Source organism: Zootoca vivipara, chromosome Z1, assembly GCF_965207765.1.
Source record: "Zootoca vivipara chromosome Z1, rZooViv2.hap1.1, whole genome shotgun sequence".
Taxonomy (NCBI): domain Eukaryota; kingdom Metazoa; phylum Chordata; class Lepidosauria; order Squamata; family Lacertidae; genus Zootoca; species Zootoca vivipara.
The window spans coordinates 39,327,692-39,346,416 of NC_142583.1; the positions used below are offsets into that span (position 1 = coordinate 39,327,692).

The 18,725-nt window shown below is 40.8% G+C and overlaps 1 protein-coding gene across 4 annotated transcripts in view; it reads right to left on the minus strand.

Moving 5' to 3' along the window:
• Window positions 1-8,360: 8,360 nt before the first annotated feature.
• Window positions 8,361-18,725, minus strand: part of GAB1 (GRB2 associated binding protein 1) — an 89,840-nt gene continuing 79,475 nt past the window's right edge. For 2 of the 4 annotated variants that reach the window (XM_035111610.3, XM_088660289.1), the window contains exons 7-11: window positions 18,333-18,422; window positions 14,785-14,878; window positions 14,056-14,179; window positions 11,791-11,910; window positions 8,361-10,530 (exon numbers count right to left, since the gene is read on the minus strand). In XM_035111610.3, coding sequence (XP_034967501.1) covers window positions 10,372-10,530; window positions 11,791-11,910; window positions 14,056-14,179; window positions 14,785-14,878; window positions 18,333-18,422 — 587 coding nt within the window. In that variant the 3' untranslated portion in view covers window positions 8,361-10,371. The remainder of the gene's footprint in view (window positions 10,531-11,790; window positions 11,911-14,055; window positions 14,180-14,784; window positions 14,879-18,332; window positions 18,423-18,725) is intronic. The other 2 variants (XM_088660290.1, XM_035111612.3) reach the window with 2 other exon arrangements.

Here is an 18,725-nt window from a genome sequence, read left to right on the forward strand (position 1 = left end):
ATCACCTGTCCTTATTTGAATCAAGTATGCGCATTCCCTCTTTTAAAAACAATTACTAAACGAAACATAAAAGTAACGCCACTCTCATGACCCACTTAAGAGAAAGATGTGAACAGTGAGCCCCACACCGCCAGTTAAAGACCAGCGCTTTAAACAATTGAAGCTGATCATTTCATGTGTTTTCCAATTCATAATAGCATAGAAAGCTGCCAAATTATCAAGAGGGTCACTTCTGCTAATTTTAACACCCAAGAGTCTCTGTAGGGAAAGAGGTGGTCTTTCAAATATTTGGGGCCTGAGCCATTTGGGGCACCTTGAGTTGGACCTGGAAATGAACTGGGAACTAGTGTAGCTGTTTTAAAACAGTTTTTCTGAAATCTAAATAGGATCCCAGCCAGTAATATGGCCACTGCATTTTGGATCAGCTGGAAGTTTCAAAGTCGTCTTCAAGGGTAGCCCCTTGAACACATTGCAACTATCCAGTCTCGAAGTTACCAAAGGATGGAGTGTAGCTGTTGGGATCCGCTAATCAGACCCAAGCTGCCTTGGTCTCCCGTAATCACTCGTTTATTCAGCTGAGTGTGATGGTGAAGCCGCCCCAAATAGCCTTTGTTCATACTTTTTATAGGCATCTCCCTTCCCTTTCCCCCTTTCAAGGTTCCTTGCGCTGATCGAAACAGGACACCCTGCCTGGACCTTGAAGGGGAGAGATGCCTGGCAGAGGGAGGTTTTCCTGAAAATCGCCTAGCAACGTTATCTGGTCTTCACATATTTGTAGCTCACCCTCCTAAATTCTAAAGCAGGCACTTTTTTTACAGAAGCAAAATGGCATCAGGGTAACCAAAAAACAGGACAAGAACAGGCCTCTCTGGCTTTTCCTGAGTCCCCACACAGCAGCCAAGTAATTTCTGTCCATAATAGGCTGCAGCTGGCAGACCAGTTGGAGCTGGGAAAAGGCATTCCTAGCTATTCAGGCCACCTGAGCCTCCAGGGACTGTGTTGAATCCAAGAGCAGCCCAAGTAGTGATTTGTACCCACCTCCCAGGCATGAGAACTTGGGATACATACGATCTCTTGTCTTTTCAGAATTCAGCTTCTGTTTACTGACTTACATCCAACCCATCTCTGCTTCCAAGCACTGGTCTTAACACCTACCAGTAAATACTGCTGTTTTCTCTATGGCAGTTGTAAAGCCTACATTGGCTAGAATACACTGTCGCAGAAATGCAGACACTTCAAGTGTCTCTATTTTCCAGGGATGTCCTTGATTTAGAGAAGCCGCCACGATTTCTGATTTGATCCCGGAATGTCCCTATTTCCATTGGAGAAAGGTTGGAGGGTATAGAGTTATCCAACCCCAAGCCGTCTGAAGGCAATCCTGTACTGTATAAGGAGGGTTTTTTTTAAAAAAAAAATGTTTAATGCTTTACAGTATTACGTATGTTTTTATATATGTTGGAAGCTACCCAGAATGATGGGGCAAACCAATAAGATGTGTGAGATATAAATAGTAAAATTATCATTATGGAATGGGATATCCCTATTTTCATTGGAGAAATGTTGGAGGGTATGGAAATGTTCACATGTTCACCACTCTAATAATAATAATAATAATAATAATAATAATAATAATAATAATAATAATAATTAATAATAATAATAATTTATACCTCACCCATCTGGCTGGGTTTCCCCAGCCACTCTGGGCAGCTTCCAACAAATGATTAAAAATACCTTAAAACATCAATCATTAAAAACTTCCCTAAACAGGGCTGCCTTCTGATGTCTTCTAAACGTCAGATAGTTGTTAATTTCTTTGACATCTGATAGGAGGGCGTCCCACAGGGTGGGCGCCACTACCAAGAACGCTCTCTGCCTGCTTCCCTGTAACTTTGTTTCTCGCAGTGAGGAAACTGCCAGAAGGCCCTTGGTGCTGGACCTCAGTATCTGGGTTGAACGATGGAGATGGAGGCGCTCCTCCAGGTATACTGGGCCGAGGCCGTTTAGGCTTTAAAGGTCAGCACTAACACTTTGAATTGTGCTCGGAAACGTACTGGGAGCCAATGTAGGTCTTTCAAGACCGGTGTTATGTGGTCTTGGCGGTCGCTCCCAATCTAGCTGCCGCATTCTGGATTAGTTGTAGTTTCCGAGTCTCTCTTCCATATTAACAAAAAATCACCTGCTGCGCCAGCTTGAGGTTTTTTTTGGGGGGGGGGTCATTGGGCAAAATTCCCCTGTGGCCTCTCTCCTCTCTGTGATCACCCACTAATTCTCCCTCTGCTTTTGGGCCTAGTCTCCATCACAGCTCAGAGAGAAAGAACAGATGAGCAAGCAGCCGGGGCAACTGCCATTCTGTTCGCTTACATTGTTTGCTCTCCCACTGAGCCAGAGACAGAGAAGGTGAGCAGGTCACATCTCACCTCCCAGATATGAGAACTTGGGACACAAAACACCTTGTCATTTTAGGATTCAGCTTCAACTTCTTGGCCCACATCTAGCCCACTACTGCCAATAAGCAATGCACCTCAACTGCCTCTCTTAAGTCATATGGAACAGAGAGATAGAGCTTGGTATCATCCACATATTGATGACACTTCAGATCCTCTGATGACAGCTGTTACTAGCTTCATATACGGTAGTTGTTAATTTCACTTCCTGCACTCTTTTTTCCTTACCCATCCCTTCAAATGATACATATGCATGCACCCCACTACTCTAGCTCCAACATTTCTCCGTTGAAAAAGAACATCCTACTATACCCCCATCAGTTCTCTGATGAAAATAGGGTCGTCCTAAGGTAAAGTGGGACATTCCAGGTTCAAATCAGAAACCAAGACAGCTTCTCTAAATCAGGAACTGTCCCTGGAAAAAAAGGGACACTTGGAGGATCTGCCCTTCATGCACAACCCCCATTTTCCCTTATCACCATTTGCAATGCTGGCTGTGAATTGAGATAAATTACAATGTTAACTGCAGTGTGGAACTGTTGCTTTAATTCCACTTAGACCTTAAAACGGAAGAGAGAATATTTTGTAATGCCGAGAAAACCTAGGCTGTACACACACTCCCCTTTGCTCTGCATCCTGTGTGCTCCCACTGCTGGTTTGGGAAGTGGTGTACACAACTTTAGTGACAATCCAGATCTATCCTGTCATTTCTAATGAAATACTATATTTTGACACATTTTCCCCAAATCAGCTTCAGTCCATATCGATAAAAAGAAAGACTAGCTGCCTTTTAAGCTGGTAACATGTAGGCAGCCTTTGGCTTTGTATACACCATTCATTTAAATCACATTATTCCCTTCAAAAAACATTTCCTGGAAAGCATAGTTTGCCTTTCACAGTACTACAACTCCCAGTACATTTAACAATCTACAGTTCCCAGGATTCTCTGGAGGAAGTCATGTGCTTTAAATGTATGGTGTGTTCACAGTCTTAGCGTAGAACCAACCTAAATTAGAATTGATGTCGGCAACTTTCAACAAAGTGTTGGTCACAGCAGGCCTCCAAGGAATCTTTCTTGGTTCAGATATGATAAGCCCCTAACCACTCAAAAAAAGCTTTGCTGGCTGGCACTGCACTGACTGTGGTGGCAGAGAAGTATGATTTATTTGCTGCATCATCACAACAGAATAGCCTCTAAAATTAGCTGCATCCTGTGAGGCAGATGTTCACTATGCTGGAAAATAAAATAAGTTATAAAAGTAATTGCTTTTGCAAAACATATCAAACTGTACTTTCAAGTTAAATAATTTTAATTACATTCAGTAAGTCATGGGAAATTAAAGAATGACCTTGAGAGAAATTGAAGACTCTGAAGTAAAACTTAATAAGCAACTTGCAGACTGTGAATACTACAGAAACAGAATCCAAGGTCAGTGAGCATCAGAAGGTAATTGAGAAAGATGTCAAAACAACCCAAGTATCTCCAACTCCCTTGTTAGCCTTGCTAGGAATAATAGATGAATCAAATCAACATTTATCTCCTCAGGAGATGATGAAATTTTTGCTGGTAGTTGTTCATTTCGAAATAGCTAAAGGTTGGCATTCTGCAATAGAATCATGGTATCCTCAGATGTGGTCTACAGCCTTGGCTGAGAAATTGATGTGCCCGATCAGAGGCAAGATGAGTCCTTTATCCTTCTACAACACTTGGCATCCACTCATTTGTGACCTGAGGATCAGTTGCGACAACCTGCCCAGACCCATCAAAACATCTGAAGAGACCTGTTGGATTCGAGTCTCTCTAGACATTATAAATGGGTTCTAACTTTAAGCTCCTGTTACTCCTCCCCCCCCCAATAAATACAGACTAGCTGCTATTGTTTATTGCATTTTAAATTATGTTTGTTACATGTGAAAAAGCAATAGAATACTTTAAAAAGCAGGTGTTATTGCTGTTGGTTTTTGTTCCTGAAGTCTTCCAAAGAGTGGTTTAGGCTAGGGTTTGGCAAGGTAAAAAAATGTGGCCATTTCAGAATGTTTATTTGGGGAATTTGAGTTTTACATAATAGGCAGAGTTGGGTTGGCTACTGGGACTGGGTGGTTCCTTCCTTAACTTAGATTTTTATACTGCTGCAGTTAGGAATGTGCTATTTTTACTTTTACTCTGGCTCAAAATAGTCTAATGGGCTGCTTAATCCTAATGACATCCCACCCCCTGCCAACCCACTTTACCCCTAAATCTGCCTCCCACACTTCCCTTGACCCTGCCAAATCATTGTAGTTTGTAGAAATCATCCAGCCATGATTGAGGCCAGCAACCTGTTCTATTCCACCACTGGTTGAATACCTATGCCTTCAAATAAACGGCCTCGGTCTAGTATACCTGAAGGAGCGTCTCCACCCCCATCGTTCTGCACGGACACTGAGGTCCAGTGCCGAGGGCCTTCTGGCGGTTCCCTCGCTGTGAGAAGCCAAGTTACAGGGAACCAGACATAGGGCCTTCTCGGTAGTGGCACCTGCCCTGTGGAACACCCTCCCACCAGATGTCAAAGAGAAAAACAACTACCGTACCATACTTTTAGAAGACATCTGAAGGCAGCCCTGTTTAGGGAAGCTTTTAATGTTTAATATATTGTTGTATTTTGATATTCTGTTGGAAGCTGCCCAGAGTGGCTTATTATTATTATTATTATTATTATTATTATTATTATTATTATTAGTCTAGTTAGGGAAGGGATATTTGCACACCTGTTAACATTCTTTCAGGTTCAGAAATTTTCAAGATGCTTGGTTAATCAAGGGCCTTGCAAGTTTTTGTACCTAAAAGCATACTAGCCAGTTAACCTTCAAGGAAGCATGAAGCCTAACTTTTGTGATGGGCTGAACCCTCTTGGAAGATCTCATAACCTATACATTATGCTTCATTGGCTAAATTGCTGATATTTATCCATTTCACGAATGGATGATCCACAAAGGAGTGGAGATACTGGTGAACATGGGAGCCAACTCCCAGGGGCCGCGGGGGCTTTGGCCCCCACAATAAAATATTTGAGGGGATTGGGCCCCCACAAAGTTGATGGGCATTCCCATTCAAATGGAGTGTGTACACTGCGTCATGTGTGTCACGAACATGAAGTGTGGAAAGCTCTGATCTACAGGGATGTTGGAGGGGAGGCCTCCTTCCACTGCAGTACACAAGAGGGAGCTCATCACCAATTATGTTTTTGTGGATTTATTTGGAACGTCTATTTGGGGACCGACTGAAATAAGAACTAAATAGTAGACCATTAGGTCTTCCCAAGAGAAATTACTAGGATCTCATATTTCAACAACAATGTCGTAGATCCAAATGTGTAGTATTTGCAAATATAATTTGTTTTGATCTATGTTCTTAGCTTTACATAATCTGCTACGCATTTTCTCCATTTTGAGAGCAGCCACCAGACTAGCCATGTAACATATTCAGTTTCATTGTTAAAGTTGTAAACAACTGGTTGGCTCAATGAAGTATATAATCTTGTTTAATTACTATTTCTGTTTTGCTACCTCCTTATAAGACAGCTTGATAAATGCCAACTAGAACACACTACTGTACACAACGGGTAGTAGTGGTGTGGCTTAGCGCAAACAAGTGTGCAGGTCCCCAGGGATAAAATCATAGCCACTTTGCTGCTTCTCTGTCCTGCTGCTACCATGCTAACCCATTGCTTGGTTTAGTGTTACATGCATTATAGGTTCCGAGTATGCAGGAAAGGTGAGCAGATTCACACAAATATATATAGTTTCATGTTAATGCCAGTGAGAGTTAATTCTTTTCAACTGATATGCATGTTGAATTAAGTCTTGTGGAATTTTAGTATGTGTCCCAGTTGCCTTCTGAACGTAAGGTTGGCATATATAGTATCAGCAACACAAATCACAGTAAGAGCTAAGCTATGTATTCTCCTTTGCATGCAATCCAAATTACCATATTTTTCTGTGTATAAGACTAGGTTTCCCCCCCTAAAAAATAATGTCAAATATTAGGAGGCGTCTTATGCACAGATACATCTCCCCATTTTCTTAAACCTGAGTCCCCCCAAATAGGGTGTTTTAAACATGGGGGTGTCTTATAGACGGAAAAATACAGTATGTACACAAAGTTCCTCTTCCTATTATAAATCTTGTGTTTATACTGACAATATAAAAGGGAATTGGGTCTCCACGAACCCTCAAATGAAATATTGTGTGTGGGTGTAGTTAAGGAAGTACTAATTTAATTCATAATTTATGTCACTGTCATCGTTCGAAAGAATTGCTATTACTGGGAATGTAAGGCACTCTGTACTCCAGGCCCATCAGCAAAAATAAAAATAAAAAGTTCCACTTAGGTAGGACCATAGATCTATAACCCCAATGAGGCCCATTATGGGGCTTTCCTGGCTGCTGTATTCCACTGCAACCTGTTCCCTTCTTGAGCTTGGGGGAACCGCTTGGAACTCTCTGGAATGTGACACTGGGATACAGCTGGTAAGGAGAGACACAATGGTAGAAATTGCTATGCATGGGAAGAAATGCTTTCTGCTCCTACAAAAAATCTACATGGTTGTGTAGAATCCAGATTGGCCCAGCTAAAAGAAAAATGCTTGGAAAAGCTTAGACAGGTGGTGCCTTTCAGGCATGTCCAAAGTCCGTTTCGGGGGCCTAATCTGGCCTGCATTTGGCAGTTTATTTCCTGGAATAAAATCCCAAAAAAGCTCAACAACTTCAACCCTAAAAACGGTTAACAACTTTGATTGGCCCATTGGTCGACCCTCACGGCCCTTCACTTCATCAAATCTGGCCCTCTTTGAAAAAAAGTTTGGACACCACTGTTTATACATAATGCAGGTGGCACTGTGGGTTAAACCACAGAGCCTAGGGCTTGCTGATCAGAAGGTCGGCGGTTTGAATCCCTGCGACGGGGTGAGCTCCCATTGCTCGGTCCCAGTTCCTGCCAACCTAGCAGTTCGAAAGCACCTCAAAGTGCAAGTAGATAAATAGGTACTGCTACAGCGGGAAGGTAAACGGCGTTTCCGTGTGCTACTCTGGTTTGCCAGAAGTGGCTTTGTCATGCTGGCCACATGACCTGGAAACTGTACGCTGGCTCCCTCGGCCAATAATGCGAGATGAGCGCCGCAACCCCAGAGTCGGTTACGACTGGACCTAATGGTCAGGGGTACCCTTACCTTTTAAGTGCTTGTTCAAAAATTCTGATTATTAAAAAGAACTCTCATTGCATTTACCTAACCAAGGGCCTGTCCATACCTCAATTTGATGTGGACTGTGAAGCCCTACACTTTGAAAATCTGAATAGGAGAGCTACATTAACTGCATAGGGAATCCTCAGATTTTGGAAGGATAAAGTGTGGGATGGCAGTAGTCGGAGAACACTGCATGGATGGGGGCGTAGGGGTGGAATGGGGGGGGGGTGGATTCAAGGAGACATAAAGGCTTCACAATCCACATTAAGCCAAGGTATGGGCAGGCCTTGTTTTAAAAAAGTGCTTCCCCTGGCAGCAAAACGGAAGTGCTGCGTGTTGTTTCGTCAATTCAATCTTTTCTTCTCCCCCTTGGTTATCTCATACCCACCTAATCAGTAAGAAAACGAGGTGGTGGGGTGGCCTATCCAAGTGATGAATGGGCTTGTCTATTTAAAGCTGTAAAGATTGCTGAGAAAACAGGGACAAAGTAGATAGTGTTCAAACAGAAAATAATGCTAGCAGGACAAGACTGGATACAATGCTGCCATGGCTGCTATCATCTTTTTGAGATGGTTCACAACTTCTAGGCTGGGTTAATAATCCACATTCAAATGGCACCAGAAATTGGCAACTCAAGAGCTTTGTAAATACATTGCTGTTTTGTGAGTTTCAGACAACAACTGCACACATGTTAACCAGAACAACTTGAATTTATTTAAAATTCATCTCAGAATGAAACGTGTTTAGTTTTTATTTTACAAAAAAAATATTGAAAACATCAAAATATTTCTAATTTAAAAAGAAACCATGTTAGGAATAAAGGCAATTTACATACTATTGAGGGGATGACAACAGGAAATTAGGCACAGTATTAAGGCCAGCATTCATTAAAACGATACTAATGCATTTCTATGTTCATTTGTAACTCAAGAGGTATGGAGAAGAATTTATTTTAATGCATCCGTGTGAGAATGAATTAGTAATTTGCCATTATAACAAGATTAATGGATTGATTAAGGTGTACATTTTCTTCCTTGCAACTAAATTTGGTTTCTAATTTAGGGGAGGCTGCTATTTGAAGGAGGGGTAGAAAATTAATAGAACAAAGTACTCAATATGGACTCTGTACCTGGGGAAAGAACTTTATAAAAAAAGGAGAGAGGGAATGAGATCACTTCAACATACCACCTTTTTTAAAAACAACAACACAAAATGTTAAGAGATATCAATTGCATAGGAATTTAAATATAAGGCCAAGCAGGAAACTAGGCATAATAAGGATCATTAAAAGAGCACTATGGTGTCAAGACCTAGGATGACATCCTACCAAGTCAGAGTTGAACCACTGAGCTCACTGGACATTAAGTCCATTGATTTCAACAGGTCTACAGTGAATACGGTGAATAACGCTCATAGTATTTCCATCTGAATTCTACTTTAAAAAATAAAAATCACAGTATTTTCTAGTACTACAAACAGTGAATGTCAAACTGTCTCTTTAATTTTCATACTGAAAACCAATATTAAGGCTTGGTAGAAGTAGAAAACTTAAAACTCGTTGTTTAAACCTGATAAGTGTGTTAGCACCACAGTGCTATGTACGTACCTGATCTCAAGAGATCCTACCTTCTGAAAATAATGTAAAGTAATGGTTTGCAAATGAAGTGTAAAGTTACTCGTTACTGCACCCCATCAGTGATTTGCAGGACTATGTGAAGTTTAATTCTTCAGTTCGAAAGATCCCTCCCTGCAGAATCCTTGCTCACTGAACAATGAACACTGTCACAAATTAAACTACAATAGGAGCTCCAGTATTGGTGTGATATTGCATAAGACAGAAGGGTAGATCCTAAAACCAATAATGACTATTAAGTCACAGCCATGTCTGTTAGGAAGGTAACCTGTAGACTTCCAAATATACTTAGCATGTATTAAATATAAAACATAGGTATTTAACAAATCATCTCTTGACATTTCAAGTAGATTAAAATTGTGGAACTATTTCTTATTACAGTCATACCTCGGTTTAAGTCCGCTGTGTTTTGAGTACTTTCAGTTAAAGTACTCCGCGGACCCAGAAGTGTTTACTTCCGGGTTCCGCAGCGCACGCATGCACAGAAGCGATCTGCACGGCACGCGCATACGCAGAAGCGCTCTATCGGCGCTTCGCACACGCGCGGAAGAGGCACTCTGTTTAAGTACAGTTCGAGGAGCGAATGGCTTCCTGGAACCAATTGCGTCCTTAAACTGAGGTACCACTGTAATTCATTTTTGAGCTGTTAAAATGCACTTCAGACCTTGATTTCTATATCATAAGTAGCTTACTTTCTAGAATGCTATAAAATATAGTAGCGTTGGAAGAAATAGGTGTTAGAAGTACATTAGCCGGGGAAAGCTGAACCAACATTTTAACGGGGGGCAAAGTGCATAAGACATTGTAATACTACAAATGTGTTAACTTCAGGTCAAAACTTCTCTGGGACCTAAGCAATACTATTTTACACATTATTTTACATTGTATGATTTACCCAGATGCCACAGGTTACTGTTTTATCTCATGGTATTTTCTCATTGATTTTCATATAACTGGGGTGGGGGGTGGGGGAATCATTCAAGAATTGTCCAGTACTCTTCCATCAGTTAATGGCATAACTGCAGCCCTTTTTATAAATTTGAGGAGGATGACAAGAGGATTTTTTTTTTCATTTTACACTTTTAACTGGCGTTTCAGATTCTGTGGATTGCCTCCCGTCTGTCCAAGCTTCCCGCGTACTCTTCAGCGCTAGTGTTTTCTGCTGGTCAACTACAACATAATCCACTCTTTCATCCGCCACACTGCTGCCTGAACCGCTGCTCTTTTTCTGGAGACAAAATGAAGAAGAAAAGGGTAAGAACAAGATAAGCTAATACAAGTCTATGGGTTGGCTTCAGAGCATCCTTTTCATAAGACTTCTTTGCAGAGGGGACTAAGATTCAGCAGGGTCTCCCAGCAAGGGAAGGAGGGGGCAGTTTTGGCCAATCCACCCCACTGCCCTGGCAAATCTTCAAACCATCAACTACACTGTTCCAGGGAGACCCCAGCTCTTGAGAACAGCTTTTCAGGGGGCTGCAGGGGAAAGGAAGAATCTGCACATATTTACTTCCCCCACTTCTTCAAATGAGAGTGTCCAATGGGCAACTCAATGAAACCCAGGTCCCTCCAAATGTATCAGTGAATATAATTATTTGCACTGTACCATTTTTATTAAAACAACACCTATACACCTCACCTACCCTCAAAACATGGTACAGTATGTAGAAAATTGGCTGCAAGAAAATCCTAAGTGTAACCATATAATGGCAGGTGACATTAAAGATTCCATGGTTTTCCATAGGGTTTCCCAAAACTGAGTCTCAGGGTTTCCCAAAATTGAGTCTCCAGCTGTTTTTGGACTACAACTCCCATCATCCCTAGCTAGCAGGACCAGTGGTCAGGGATGATGAGAACGGCAGTCCAAAAACTTGAGACCTAAATTTGGGGAAACCTGTGCTAGTTTATTGGTGGCAAGTTTTAACTGGTAGATGAAGCTGGTTTAGTATTAATAGGCAGAAGCCTATTTTAATTAGTGAGGCTGATGATAAAAGTCATTTAGTTCTTAAAGCTATATTAATTGTGATGTGGTAATGAGGAATGAAAAAGCAAATATGAAATACAGCATTTTCTCCTAAAAAATAAGTAGTTGTCCTGGGACAATTTAATAAACAAAAACTTACCTGTATCTTGATGGAGAAATAAAATCCCCTGACACAATGACTGCCAGATTCATTGCCCAGCTGAGAAGGGGAGTTTTTCACTCCCATTGACTATTATGGGAGGTAATGAACTATAGTAGCCCATTTCACTGATTCGTTGTAGTTCTGCCAATTCTGCAGGCATGGCAAGGGCTGTATTATGTTGTGTTATGCACAACCACACTCCATGAGCTTCATTTCACCCTGTTCTGACAGTCTGACAATGCTGGAAGAAAATCTATACTAGTGAAATATTTCTGCCAGTATGCCAGGGAATCTCTAGCAACATGTCTTGTTAGCTCCAGAAAGGCACCTATATTGTCACTAATAAACCACTCAGTTTTGTTTACCTTGCGAGGTGGGGTAGATTTTCCAGAATCTAAATCCAGATCTAAATATTCCACTTGCTTATCTTTAGGTTTTACCATGGGACTGCTTCCCCCATCGAGACTGCTGCTCCCAAACAGAGCCTGAAATTATAATTAAAATGTTTAAGTCAGCAACAGTGACAACTTTAATGGAATGTAGTGCTCACTGCACGACATGTGAGAAACTGACTAGTCACATCGCACTTTGCAACATGCCTTGTAACATAGCCCTGAATATAAGCGAATCTGAAAATGAGGTAACAAAAATGTCATTCTTGAACCGTTTAACTACCTGTGTCCCATACTAATAAAGCTCAAGCTGTGCTATATATTTTAAAGAGGTATCATACCTCAGAAGGTCATGGATTCATCTCAAAAAGTTATGGGATCTGTAGTTTGCTAAGGGTGTAGAGAGTTATTACTACAGTGGTACCTCGGGTTACAAACGCTTCAGGTTACAAACTCTGCTAACCCAGAAATAGTACCTCAGGTTAAGAACTTTGCTTCAGGATGAGAACAGAAATCGTGCTCCAGTGGTGCAGCAGCAGCAGGAGGCCCCATTAGCTAAAGTGGTGCTTCAGGTTAAGAACAGTTTTAGGTTAAGAACGGACCTCCGGAACGAATTAAGTTCTTAACCAGAGGTACCACTGTACTACTACAATTTATTACCCCTGCCCCTTTACTCAAAGGTCCCAGGGCAGGTTACAACAATCAAAATACAACACTAATATTAATGTACGGTAATATTACACAATATTTAAAACAGTTTAAAACAACTAATAATTACAGAAATAAGAAGGGTCCATATCTATCGTCTAAGGGACCCAGTGACAGGGTGAGCTCCTGTTGGTCGGTCCCAGCTCCTGCCAACCTAGCAGTTCGAAAGCACGTCAAAGTGCAAGTAGATAAATAGGTACCACTACAGCGGGCAGGTAAACGGAGTTTCCATGTGCTGCTCTGGTTCGCCAGAAGCAGCTTTGTCATGCTGGCCACATGACCTGGAAGCTGTACGCCGGCTCCCTCGGCCAATAACGCAAGATGAGCGTCGCAACCCCAGAGTCGGTCACGACTGGACCTAATGGTCAGGGGTCCCTTTACCCTTTACCTTTATATCTATCATCTATCTATCTATGACGTAATTTGTTCCGGAGGTCCGTTCTTAACCTGAAACTGTTCTTAACCTGAAGCACCACTTTAGCTAATGGGGTCTCCTGCTGCCGCCGTGCCACTGGAGCACGATTTCTGTTCTCATCCTGAAGCAAAGTTCTTAACCTGAGGTACTATTTCTGTCACGGCTAAAAATTGGCCGCTGTTTCTTTAATGCTGGGGGAGCTGAGTCAGCATGAGTCAGCGGCCTGGGCCTGCGGTGACTCATGCAACCTTTCACCTAATTGTATTGTACCTGTATATATGTAAGTGGTGTTAGTTACTTGGTTGGTTGGTTGTTTGGTTGGTTAGAGAAAGCTGGTGGTGTTGATGTCTGTATAGTTAGTCGTTCTGCAGTTAAAGACTTTTAAGTATAAAAGCAGAATATACTCTGCAAGGACACTCTTCGTGGAGTCTTTTGTGCCAGGCAAAGCAGGTCAGAAGCTTTGGCATATTTTTTCAAAACACTGACAATTTCTGGGTTAGTGGAGTCTGTAACTTGAAGCGTCTGTAACCCAAAGTACCACTGTATAAGGAAGGTCCCAGACACACTTCTTTGGAAAGGGAGTTCCACAACTTAGGGACTGCCACAGAGAATGTCCTCTCCTGGGCCACCCCCTACCCTGAGCTTCTGAGGGCAGTGGAACAACCAAGAGGACACCCTCTGCAGATCTTACCTCCCAAGATGGTATGTAGGGGAGGAGAGGGTCTTTCAGGCATTTGGGCCCTGCATCATTTAGGGCTTTAAACACTAACATGAGCACCTTAAATTGGACCCAGAAATGAACCAGCAAACAAAGCCACTGTTTTAAAACATGGGATATATGAGATCTGAGAAGGACCCAAGCCAGCAATCTGGCCACTTCATTTTGGACCAATTGGAAGTTTCTGAGTCATCTTCAAGGGCAGCCCAATGTAGAGTACATTAGAATAATCCAATCTGGAAGTTATCAGAGCATGTAATATAGTGCCTCCACCCCCCCCCCCCAAAAAAAGTTGTGATGAGTGGTATGATACCACTTCAAATGTATAGTGCAGATGAGGTCCGTGACATCATTTTAGAAAGAGCTGCACAGAGTACTTAAAATGAAAACTACATACTGGATCATCACTGGACTGATTTGGATTCATGGGTACATAATTCTCTTCACTGTCATGTGAATCACTGCTGGAAGTTGTGCTATGGACTGAATCTGGTCGGGGAGACAAAGGAAACCTGGAGGAACTAAAATAAAGAGACACTGGTTTTAAAAAGTGAAACTGGAACCATCTTATGTATGCTTTGCAGCTGTATTATTATATTTGTTTAAAATGTTTATCTATAATATTTATACTTCCCCACCACAACTTTTTTTTAAAGAAATAAAAGTTCAATGAAGCTTACATAAAATACAATGAAAACCTCAGTAATAACCAAACAGAGGAACAGATTGAGAGGTGATAATCATTACAGCAGTATCAAAATGTAATTTAAAAATCCCATTTCTGACAATGCGGCATATATTTGTGTGTCTCACGTTGTGAGACAAGATGCCAAGACACCAAGAAAATGTGGACCTGGGTAGGAAAGTAGGTTCTCCATCGCTGCACTAGGGCATATGATGCATTGAACATGTTAAGAAGTAATTCTGAATGAACATGTGTAGTCTTACACTGCAAAAACACACGAACCCAAAACACACAATCTCAACACTGTGAGAACTTGTTTATAAGTAAGCATGCATAGAACTGGGGTGAAATGCTTATTTTCACACCAAAGGTTTACTTGTATAATACACACACATCCACAAAAGCAAATTTTTAATTTCTTAAAAGGGTGAGAAGACTTACTCTCGTGTAAAACTTCTGGTGATCGGAGATCTAACTGGAGCTGGCAATTCTTCCCATTCAGGGAGAGGTTTTATTTCTAGTGGTGCTGGTTTTACTACATAAAGAAGCAAACAAGTTTTTAAAATAATGTACTAGGAAAGAACTACAGTTCCTCAAAAGGAATTCTTACAATATTATTGCAATGCCCATTATTTTAAGGTCGGTGAGGAAATAATTCGGAATAGGAATGTGTTAAAATTAGAGAGCTTCTTCAAATACTTGAGTTTTATATACTGTATATACTTTCAGTTTACTATCAAACACTAACTAATGGCTACTGCTAATTGAATGGTGTAACAGCTAACAATTACTACATTTAGAATTGTTAATGTATGAATCTACTCTATGAAGTGGCTCCAAATTTCACCTTTTTAGGCTCTTGTGACCACAGCGAGTCATTAACAATCTAAACTGAGTCAAACTCTCACATAAACAGCATGGTTGTTGTTTTGTACACAAACTGCTTTGCTACAGAAACTAGGAAGAAAAGGGCTTTTCTTTGCACCTTTGCTCTTCAGGTCCGTTTGTCTTCTCTTACACATGCAGAATTTAATAGGTTTCATTAATGCACATTAATAGGAAAAGTAGCTTTGAGCCTTGAATGCTTCCCCTTCCACTCTTGTGTACCAGGAGAAGTTCAATAGAATTTAGTTTTACTTTCCATGAATCCAGACTTACCGGTATGATCCAGAGATCATGGTTTAAAATAAACGCTTATTTATTTGGTGGTTTATTTTAAACCATTTAAAACTTTTGTCAGTTTCAAAACAACTCAACTTCAAAACATCTTGTTTTGAAACACACTAGAAGTTGTTTCAAACCATGATCTATGTTTCATAAGATTCCACAAGCCAGGATTCTAAATGCTGCCAAAGTCCTTCACCCAACCATGCAGGAAGAGATGGGGAATGTACAAGCCTGAGATTTATGTACAAGCTCCTTCCTGGTTATGCATATAGGGCTAAGGCAGCCATGGTTTAGAATGAAATGTCAATGCAAACACCGCCTTTCTGCATATTTATTTACTTTACAAATTTACACACTGTTTCACGGCCTGAGATCTTCAAGGGTGGGGTCACTGGGGTGTATAACCAAGCAGAGTTATATCTTGCAGGTGCATTTTTTTAAAAATTGTCTTGATGTAGCATGATTATGTAACTCTATCTTAAGGCTCTGCTAGTTTGGGTGAGGGGGCAATACTTCTTGGCAATTGAAAACAGTCCATATTAAAATTGCATAACTGCTATTTTACAAAATAAATAGCTATGAGTAATATTCAATGTCTGTCAAACTCAGAGGAGCCCCATTGAAATCTATTTCAGTGTGTACTCTGATCATGTTAGTTGCACATCACCCTATACCCCCAGCCTTATCCTGCAATAACCGCCCCCCCACACACACAGAGAGAGAAATTGATCCCACCTTTCTAGGACTCATTGCAGTGTATCTGCAGGCTAGTTTATTTAGGATTAAAGAACAGTTTTAAGCACTTAGGTCAGTCACATACAGTAAATTATCGGCATATGGTGTTTCTGACAGACCTAATAAGTATGTACTCATAAGTGCATCACCCTGTTTAGGGAAGTTTTTAAGGACTGATGTTTTTATTATATTTTTAGATATGCTGTAAGCCACCCAGAGTGGCTCGGGTATGAATAATAAAACTATTATTATTACAGTTGTACCTTGGTTTTTGAACAGCTTGGTTCTTGAACGTTTTGGCTCATGAATGCTGCAAACCTAGAAGTGACTATTCCAGTTTGGAACTATTTTTGGAAGCCGAACGTCCAATGGGGCTTCTGCGGCTTCCGATTAGCTGCAGGAATTTCCTGCAGTCAATCAGAAGCCACACTTTGGTTTCTGAACATTTTGGAAGTCGAACGGACTTCCAAAACAAATTCTGTTAGACTTCCAAGGTACAACTGTATTATAAGTAAGAACCACTGACTTCAATGGGACTTATTCCTAGGTAAGTTTATGTAGCAGTACAGCCGTAAGCACTTTTCAATATTTCTGAGACTAGATAACAGGGGTCTGTTTTGCAAATGCCCAGAGTAGGGGACTGCACCATTCACAAGCTTTCATTACTTCAAGGCACTTGGTTTTCAGAGCAGTCTGAAGTAGCAGGTCATATTTAAAAGTGTCTTAAAACTCTCAGGCAGATTCTAAAGTGTTTGTGTGATGATGGGGAACATCATTACTGTGAAGCACTTTTAACAAGTCCTCTGAATCATTTGAAAGTATAAACATGCAAATGTATACTTTATATTTTGACATAAATAAACTTCACAGGAATTTTAAATTGTGCCTACACAAACATATCTTGGAGTAAGTCCATGGAAATTTAAGTGCTATGATATATACAGTACATCTGTCTCAGACAGAGAGAAAGACTATGAGCAATCTCTGAATAAGTTTCCCTCAGATATCTCAGCACGCTCATGTTCCTTTCTATTATACTTCCAGCTGTCATTAGATAGATAGATACAAGGTTCAGTTTTAAGAAGGTGTTAGGACTTAAGTTAGTCATAAAGTAATGGTCTACAGTGAAAGCCTTTTCCTCGCATTCTGATTATGTAGCGAGAGGAAAATACATTCTGCATATACCTAAAGGGACTGTTCTTTGTCACATATTCCAGATTCTGGGGCTGCAGGAACACTGCCTATCTCAAATGGAGCTCCACACAGCTGCAAAGTCTCCAAAGGCACCAATATTTTTTGAAAGCAATATGAGCAGCAACTTGTCCACTGATTGATGGCAGCGACAGTTGACAAATTAGTAGATGCATACTAGGAGCAGAAAAACTGCTTCATCCAAATGACAGTGAGATCTACAGCCATAGCTGCCAAGTTTTCCCTTTTCTCGCAAGGAAGCCTATTCAGCATAAGGGAAAATCCCTTTAAAAAAGGGATAACTTGGCAGCTATGTCTACAGCTAAGGTATATGCTAAATGGTGATTTGGCCATTATAACATGCTACTTTTCTAGCATTATTTAAAACCTTCCTCTCCAATGGGGCAATGCAGTAAACACTAGCCTGTCTCAAATTTTCAGTGCTTGTTGTATGAAGTTGTTTTTTTAAAAAACAACTACCTACCTGTAACCTGTAACCTAAAAAAGTATTGTAATACTAAAGTAGTCCTATAAAGATCCCAATAGCTGCATCCCAATAGCCACACTATCAGCACCTTCAAGCATTTCACATTAGAAAACGTTAGTTAAAATCACCTGCAGGCTGGAAATATATTGGAAAACAAACAGTTATACAATCATTAAGCAGGCAGAGCTAATTGCTGACTGAAGGAAATATGCTTTTATGTACAGCATATTCCATTTTCTGTGGGCCAAGAATGTCTTTTCTTAAGCAGGAAATATTGTGGCTAACAAATAAGCGGACCAATAAATTGAGATAAGAGTAGCAGCGACCATGTTTTTTTAAATAAGAGTTTCCCTTTTAGAAAACATTTTCATACACAGCCCCAGATACCATGCAGTGCTGAAGTACATACCCTTTCTTCTTGTAGTAAATTCACCTATGGTTTGGGAATCTGTTCGCTCTAAACCATGTGGCTTAGGTCTTAAAATTTTAGGGCTCTGACCTAATTGGTAAAAAGAAGAGTCTCTCTTAATATAGTTTTATTTAAAAGAATAACTGGAAAAATGGAACCCTATAAACAAATTGCCAAGCCCCTTGCAGAAAGGTGATGCTTAGAAGCGAAAGCAAGCAGCTGGTGGAGGAAAGAGTCCTGCAGTGTGGCAAAAGCACATGCTAGTGCATAAGCACGGCATTCAGAATGCATGATGGAAACATGCATGAAAGAGACAATGTAAGAAGAGATGGTAGAATGCCATCAACTGATGGGTCTCCTTAATTATAGGAAGGAGGTTCACAGGTGGTGTTG